Source organism: Danio aesculapii, chromosome 10, assembly GCF_903798145.1.
Source record: "Danio aesculapii chromosome 10, fDanAes4.1, whole genome shotgun sequence".
Taxonomy (NCBI): domain Eukaryota; kingdom Metazoa; phylum Chordata; class Actinopteri; order Cypriniformes; family Danionidae; genus Danio; species Danio aesculapii.
Window position 1 is genome coordinate 13,346,641 of NC_079444.1, and position 9,236 is coordinate 13,355,876.

Sequence of the window (9,236 nt, forward strand, 5' to 3'; positions counted from 1 at the left end):
ACTTTAGCTTGTTTACAATAGCGTGTTGCAAAGTGCACTGCAACTAACACGCCAAAGCCGTTTTCCACGCATTGTGGCGACTTAGCATAATGTTAACTTAACATTAACGGCCACATTTAGCATACTGTTTAGCTGTGTATTTACTAAAGGAGCACCGTGATATGTCCAAATTAACTCCACACTATTTTTTGCATAATCAATTTCTGTTCTGTTTTTAAGTGACTTAATTATTTTGAAATTAAAATTAATTAATTTTAATTCCTTGTTTTTATTGTTGTGATTATTTTTATGAATTACCTTTGTGTACAAAATGTGCTACAGTATAAATAAACTTGCCTTGCAATGTCATGCATTAGATAAATGACAGAGAAAATGGACATAAGATAATTTTTCGGTGCACCTAACCGTCAAGTACAAAAAGTTCACATATTAGGGCAATTTGGCTTTAGTATTTTCATAAGCACTCATTCTTAATGCTACATTATCAATCACAGGCAAAGGAGACAGAAATGATTGAGGAACAGGCAGAGAAGGGTCAATCAGTACAGTGTCAGGTAAGGGTGTTGTGCTTTTATTGAAGGGATAATGACAATTCTTTTGGGGGCTGAACAATTTTTTTAAAATGTTTTTGGAGCTGTGGCTGTTTAGCAGATGAACCTCACAGGCTCACCAATTAACAACATGATCTGTCAATTTAACAAGTGTAATGTAAACAAGTTAGTTATTATGAGTATGGAAAACGTTTTTTCCTCCACTTTTGCTGCTTCAGGAGTCAGTCTGTTGACTGTAAACGACACAACAAATACTGCAATAAATAGTTTTGAAGAAAAATTAGCTTTTTCATTGAACCTGAGAAAAACTTTGATAATAACCATAATGATGTGGTCTCCATGCTATAATAATAATAATAATAATAATAATAATAATAATAATAATAATAATAATAATAATAATAATAAAACCATTTTTAACTGTGGGGACATATCTCTATAAGTACAATTTGACTGTATTATTTGTGTCCCCTTCAAAAAATTGCTCATAAGAAATTTTATATTTATTGTCCCCCCACCCTACTGTTAAATCAAATTTACACCCATGTGCACGCCGAAAATTTTCTGTGCAAAAACATGTCAGAAAATTACATTGAGTAAAAAGAAGATATTTATCATACATGTCATTTGAATTCTGAACCCCACATGAAAAAAATTATAATAAAAATAATAATAATAGTAGTAAATACAATTTAATTGTAATTAAATAAACAAACAAATAAAATAAATAAAAAATAATAATTACATTAAATACAAAATTATAATACAAAAAGCCATTTCTGTTACTTTTGTGACACGAGGCGTAGATGCGCAGCAAGTTTTGCAAGTTGACAAAACTGAAGCTTATAATATGACGATGATCTTATTTTGACTAAGCATGGCTATGAAGCAGAAAGGAGGGATAGAGTCAGGGAGGTAAGACTTATTAACATTAGTTCTCGGCCTTGAGTCAGGTCTAATATGAAGAGATAATTCTATAAAACATACATTTTTGTATTCTAAAGTAAGTCGAAAAGAAAATGAATTAATGAATGATTGAATGAAATATACATATTTTTAATAATCCAATTTCTGGTTTTGTCCATATTTTAGGTTTGTTGGGTTAATTTTGGGTTAAAACAACATTTTTTTAAAATTGGTTCTTTTTTGGGAGGGTCGGTGGATGGGGGTGGAGGTGTTAAGGGTAATTCGTATATAGGGTAATTCGCCCAGGGTGCCATTTAAGCTAGAACTGCCACTGACACACAGCATGGAAGGTCGTTTCAAAAACCCATCATAGGGGCTTTTTAACAGATATTAAGCAGTCTACTAATACTCAAATACTACATCAAAATGAAGGGTTACTATAAAGGCTACCCTAATGTGCACCAGTAAAGTACAATAGTGTTGTTTTTCTGTAAAGTTAGTCATTTTGTACCTTTATTTCTGAGAGTGTATGATGCTTTGCATGTCATTTTTAATCGGAATTAAATATGCTAGTAATAAGATAAATCACCAATAATAAAATATTTATTAATGACAGATGTGCTTATATAATCACCAACACAGGAACAACAAAAGCCAATCTCATCTCAGTACACAACCACAGCAATGAACAAAAGAAAGTGTGAACGAACTCAGCGATGCCCTTCAAGATCTGTAAACTGTACAAACGGAAGCGCGGCATATAAATAGCCTCCAGGGTAATGAGGCAGGGCTGCTCATATGTGTTTTGCAGCAGCAGGAGGGAGAAGTGCTGAAATCCCTCGTGACGTCACGGAGAGATAATGGGAGAGGAGTCAGCAGCAGATGCAGGAAACAGCGCTGCCCCTTTAAATATCGCACTCATGCCTCGGATGGAGCTTTAGAGGATCCGCAGAGCTCCAGAAAAACAGTCCAAAAAATCCATCGTGACATGACAACCGGAATTTAACACTGCGTCTTTCATACATCAACATTTAGGTGAGTTTCTGAATAACACTACCTGAATAACATCTAATTATTGATGTTTTTCTTTTGTAACTATTATTTAGAATTTATTATATATTAAATAATCTTAAAGGAGCAGTATATAGGCTGTACTTACAGTCTGCGTCTGTTTTCTCTTTGTTTTTTATCCCGTCTGTGTTTTCTGCGCATCCTCATCCTGCCTGCACCATCAGCAGCGCTGCATCACATCCTTATCGCTTCACCGTCGGATTTAATCCGTACTAATGTATTCAAAAATCGTCCCCGTCGCCGTTTTTGCTCGCATCCATGTGCTCAGCAAACAAATGCTGCTCGTGAGGCTTTGATATTCGTCCTGGTGGCTCCACTAATCATGTCAGACTGGAAGAGAGTCTCATTGGCCAGCAGTCTCTGTTGACTCTGATTACTGTATATAGCGTATACAGTTTTAGTATGGAAGCTGAGTATGGAAACATTCATTCGAAATGTTTTATGTGAAGTGTTCTTGTGGCTTATACTTTATGTGTAGTAATATTAATAGTATATACTTTAATAAATGTTTATGAAAAGGTTTATGTATTGAAACATTCATGGTTAAAGGCCCACTTATGGTACACCAAGAACATTAATTATAAGGCAAGGCTTATTTATATAGCACATTTCATACACAATGGTAATTCAAAGTTCTTTACATCAACAAGAATTAAAAAAACATGTATAAGAAATAAAAACGATGTTATAATGTTTTAAAACAGGTTTTAATAGAAAAAAAAAGAAAAACATAGTGTATTGAAAAAAGCTGTATAAAGTCTGATTTGAATGTACCTGATGTAACCATATAACCATAATAATAATATTAAATATACATTCAACGTGTCCCAAATAATTGCTAATTGCACATAATGAGAATGAACTAAACTGAAATTCAATTTTGAAAAATGGACTGACAGTTTCAATTCACTAGAACTTCTATGTTAAGCTGCTTTGACACAATCTACATTGTAAAAGCGCTATAGAAATGAAGATGAATTGAATTGAACATATTGTCTTTACCCTCAGACTGAAGATTGTATATAAGTAGCCTATGCTTTATACGGAGAGATTTAATAATATAAGTGTTCTCTCTTTGTTGTTACTTTGTTTAGTTCAAACACACTTCAAACCAATGACATAAGATAATTTATTAAAAAATACAGAAAAATACAGAATTATGTTTAATTTGTTTAACTAAGTCATGCAACATCATTGAGCAATTTACTTAGTCTCTGTTGTAAGTACCTTTTAACTCTCTTATTGTTTGCAAGTTTCACCTAAAATATTAACATGGAATTAAACCTGAATAGTTCACCCCAAAATGATTTACTTATCCTTCACTTCCAAACCAGCATGAGTTTCTTTCTTCTGTTGAACACAAATGAAGACAATTTGAAGATTGTTGAAAAAACAGGTAGCCTTTTACTACCATAGAGTTTTTTTTTCTACAATGTATGTCAGTGGTTACCTCTTTTCCTCATGTTTGTCTCTTTTTTTAAAATCATAAATGGTATGGAAGTCTATAATAAAAGAAAACATTTAAGTAAACAACACAGTAGATTTTTTTTGTTATAATCTGTACAATAGCATATTTATATACTGTAACAGAGATTTTAATAGTTAACTTGATTACTGAGTAGAAAATTATCTCCAAATATCATAACCGAGCCATTTACTACACCAAACAACAAAAACAATGGTAAACACAATATAAAAACAACTGAAAAATCCCCCAGTGCATATCAGAATTATTTTGGTCAATTTTAATTAATTGTCTTAGAGAATTCTTGACGAAGAATCATTGTAAACAAACAATTTAAAGTACTGTTAAAATATCTAAGTTGAATTTTTACACTCTTGAATTGATAGCTAAAATAAAATGTACTTTTACTTTTCTGGGCTGAATTATTTAATAATTTTATTTCTGTAGCGTACTTAATCACAGAAACATTTTTATCAGTGGACTTTGTTTACACTATCCACGCATGTATGTTTGGTGGTTCAATATTGCATTCTCCATAGACCTCCCATAGCACTTCTCTTTGGATGTGCAACTGTATAATTGTATATTTTACAAATATTTTTATGATTGTAATTATTGTTGTTGGTTAAATTTTACAACATTAACACGAAAGTGCTAAAGTAAATATAATATTATACAGTATGTTTGGCTGATTTCATGTGCTATACTGATGCAAATTGGCCTGGACATACATGTCAGGTGAATTATTAGAAACGTGTTTTATAAAACGCACATAAAAGCTTCAAATTTCAAATCTAGGTGTGTTTAATTTGCAACATCAGAGTGTTGTCACATTTTGTTTACCATAGATTTTATTTTATTAAACAGCTCTGTGAAATACTTCACTCTGATTGGTCAAAGACAAAAATAAGACGTTTTTTTCTGCACTTTTTGTTTAATTAAAAACTAGATATTTTAAACTATTTCATGTCTAATTGTTTAGTTTTGAGTCAAGTAGCTGTGTAATAAGTGGAATAATGTACATCCAACCAATTTTTTTTGCAGAAAAAAAAGCTCTTCAGTCTGACAACTCCTAATAAACCTGTCAGCCTTTATTTTGCAAGAACAACCATTTGGATGTAGTAGTAGTAGTAGTAGTAGTAAAACTTTATTGTCCTTGACAGGACATTTGTTATGGGCATCGCCATATTGCTGCAGACATTCACTTAAAACAAGCAATAAAACAATACAAAATACAACAGTTACAAAATTTATAATGGTAATTAAGATAGACTCTTATTAAATAAACCCACTGATACAGGTACAAAGGATTTCTTATAACGGTTTAACCTACACTTTGGGACTCTATATCTTCTACCAGAAGGAAGCAGTTCGTAATGAGGAAACAAAAAATGAGTTGAATCGTTTACAATCCTTTCCACCTGATTGAGGACACAATTCTCATATAAAACTCGAGGAGTAAAATATTCATCGTCCCCAACAATTTTCCATGCTGTCTTTAAGAGATGCATCAATTTAGATTTACACTGAACAGATAGGTTGCCAAACCACACTGTGATACCATATCTAACAATGCTTTCAAGAACTGCTTTATAAAACAACATCATGAGTTTCTTGTCAACTCCAAAAAGACGCAAACTCCGCAAAAAATACAATCTCTGGTGTAAACGAGAACAAACCCATAATGTTCATTATCGCTTACATTAATAATAATAAAAAAATAAATAAAAAAACTATTGACAAACATTCATGTTATAATTCCTAATTTTAAATTTAAAACCTTTGTGAACACTTTGGTTTAAGGGCCAATGCGTAAACAAGGGTGCACAATGATCTCTGATCCCTCAGGTGGCACTGCATCAACATTTGTCATTGATCTATAAGCGATATCATCAGATGGGCTTGGGACTACTTTGGCAAACCTTTGTCAAGTACCACAATACGTAGTTACATCCACAAATGACAGTTAAAACTGTACTGTGCCAAATGGAAGACCTATGTTAACAGTGTCCAGAAGCGCAGTGGGATTTTCTGGGCTATGAGGCATCAGGGTTGGACCATCCCACACTGGAAACATGTACTGTGGTCAGATGAATCAGTATTTCAAGTATTTTTTAGGGGAGAAATGGACACTGTCTGTTTTAGACCAAAGAAGAAAAGGACCATCCAGATTGTTACCAGCAACAAGTCCAAAAGCCAGAGTCTGTCAAGCTTAAGTGCCCTTGGCAAAGGTAACTTGCACTTCTGTGATAGCATCATTAATTCTCAAAAGTATATAGAGATTTTGGAGCACAATATGCTGCCTTCTTGTCCAGGGACGCCCATGCATGTTTCAACAAGACAATGCAAGACCACATTCTGCACACATTACAAAGTCCTGGCTGTGGAGGAAGAGGATGCCGGTACTAGCATGGCCTATCCGCAGTCCTGACCTGTCTCTAATAGAGAATGTGTGGTGCATTTTGAAGTGCAAAATGTGACAATGAAGATCCTGTTCTGTTGCTCACCTTAAGATTTAAGAATGGGACAAAATTACACCTGAAACACTTCATCACTTGGTGTCTTCAGACCCTAAACATCTTTTAAGTGTTGTGAAAAGGAATGACAACATTATAAAGTGTTCCAACTTTTTGGAAATGTGTTGCATGAACCAAAATTGGAATGTGTTTATTCTGGGGGAAAAACAATAAAAATCATGAGTAACACATTAAATAATGTTTGTTGTATTGTCTGCAATGAAATATAAGTAAAAGTATATTTTTAAAATCACTACTTTCTTTTTCTTTTTCGTTTGCCTCCATCCAGGTGTTTACCTTCAGAATCATGCCAGAACAGAGCAATGATTATCGGGTGGTTGTATTTGGAGCCGGCGGGGTGGGCAAGAGCTCGCTGGTCCTGCGTTTTGTGAAGGGGACGTTTCGAGAGAGCTATATCCCCACTGTCGAGGACACCTACAGGCAGGTGATCAGCTGCGACAAGAGCATCTGCACCCTCCAGATCACAGACACCACAGGCAGCCACCAGTTTCCCGCCATGCAGCGTCTGTCTATCACCAAAGGCCACGCATTCATCCTGGTCTACTCTATCACCAGCAAACAGTCTCTGGAGGAGCTCAAGCCCATATTTGAGGAGATCTGCCAGATTAAAGGCGACATCGAGAACATCCCTATCATGCTGGTCGGAAACAAAAGCGACGAGATGAACATTCGTGAGTTGGAGAGCAGTGATGGAGAGGCCATGGCAAAGAAGTGGAAATGTGCCTTCATGGAGACGTCAGCCAAGACAAATCACAACGTCAAAGAGCTGTTTCAGGAGCTGCTCAACCTGGAAAAGCGCAGGACAGTCAGCCTTCAGATCGATGGAAAGAAGAGCAAGCAGCAAAAACGGGCTGAGAAGCTGAAAGGCAAATGTGTGGTCATGTGAAGAAGTGTGTGTGGAAAACCAAAACGTTTTCACTATCATGATATTGAAGAGTTGGTTTACTGCAACATTTAAAATCCTGTCATTATGTACTCAACTCAAAGTTGTTCCAAAAACATTGAGGGTGCATTATTTTCTAATCATTCAAGGCAATTATTCTACTTATACAGTGGTTCTCACACCTAAACACGCTGCTCAGATGTTGTATTTTAAGACATTTGTCTGGGTTTTGCTCCTCAACCCTGCAGGCACAGGACATCAATATGATGTCATATTGATGCTGTACCCTAACGTACCCCAACATCATGGGGGACATTGGATTTTGCTTCGGGTTGACGTCAGAACCCAACGTCAGGCTGACGTCAATGTCCAGTGTCAAACCTAAAATCAACCAAATATCAATGTCTAATCAAGTTGTGTGGACGTTACCACTATGACATCTATCAGATGTTGGATTTTGGTCCCTTTCCAACAAAACCTAAAATCAACCAAATATCAATTTAATTTGACGTCGTTATTTGACGTCAAAATATCGTTGACGCTGACTAGACATTCAATTTGTCACCTGACGTCATGACCTAAATCTAACCTAATATTTACGTCTTATGATGTTGTGTCCCTGCTGGGCAAGCAGCTTCTTTGTACACACCATAAAAAGTGGTTGATTAGCTACTTTACTTTTTTAAAAAAGGGAGTAAACCTATTGCCTTAAACGCAACAAGTTGATTTCACTTTAAAAAAAAGTCAGTAAACTCATTGACTCAACTTAACTTTTATAATTATGCACAGTTTGTTCACTTACACTCAAAAAATGACTTTTGCTGCTTGTTCAAACTACTTATTTAAAGTGAGTTGAAACGACACAACTTAATTATTAATTGTAAATTGTTTTATGTCCAATCAACTTAAATTTGTAAAAACAATTACGTTAACTTAATCAATTTGTGTTGGGACAACATCAGGGCTTCATTTGTGCCAGAACACGCCGGCTCCGGAACCTCTGAAATCTGATCCGGCACCTCATTTTACCGATCACCCTCCTCAACTGCCCCCCTCCCTCGTCCACTGTTCACTTTCACTTTCTTCTGTGACTCCCCAACCCTCCTCACTTTCATCCGCGACAACAACCCCCCACTTTTCACTTTTGTCCTTTGTCCGTGACAACTCCTCTTCCATGAAGATATTTTCAATGAAATGGAAGTCATTTTTGTGTCTACATTTAAAGTAAAAATTTTGGCACAATTCAAATTATTCATTAGGAGACTGGAAAAATATATATTAACAGATATGATAACAGATAAGTCTTCTGAAGAAGTATAAATCATAAAACAGACTTCATTTAGGCTTTTATTTACATGGAAACATTGATGACATATCAGTTTTTGCACCTTTAAAATTTGGTCACAGAAATATCAGGCATTATTACTTTGTTAAGAACCAATGGGATTTGGTCCCAGTAAAGTATGCTTGGGCTTTTGTTTATGTTTACTGATCAATGCTTAAATGTGAATTAAAATCTAAATGAAATCTGTTGTGTCTTTTCAGAAGACTTGGATTAAGCTGCTTGATCCTTATGGATTTATTTACTTTTAATATGGGGTAAATAGAGTTTTAATTAAGAGACAGAAACATTTTCATTAAAAATATGTTTATGTTCTGAAGATGAATGAAAATCCTATGGTTTTTGGAACGGCTTAAGGATGAGTGAATAATGACTACATATGAATTTTTTGGGTGATCCAACCCTTTAATGCTAGGGTTTACACTGTTTACACCTGAGGACAGGAATGGCAGACATCACTCATCCATTGTACATTTCCAGG

General features: G+C 34.9%; 1 protein-coding gene across 1 annotated transcript; it reads left to right on the plus strand.

Moving 5' to 3' along the window:
* The first annotated feature begins 6,816 nt into the window (after nucleotides 1-6,816).
* LOC130236595 (GTP-binding protein Di-Ras2) lies at nucleotides 6,817-7,480 on the plus strand. The gene has a single exon (XM_056467331.1). It carries the CDS (start codon nucleotides 6,817-6,819, stop codon nucleotides 7,414-7,416), a length of 600 nt encoding a protein of 199 aa, XP_056323306.1. The 3' UTR covers nucleotides 7,417-7,480.
* Nucleotides 7,481-9,236: the final 1,756 nt, after the last annotated feature.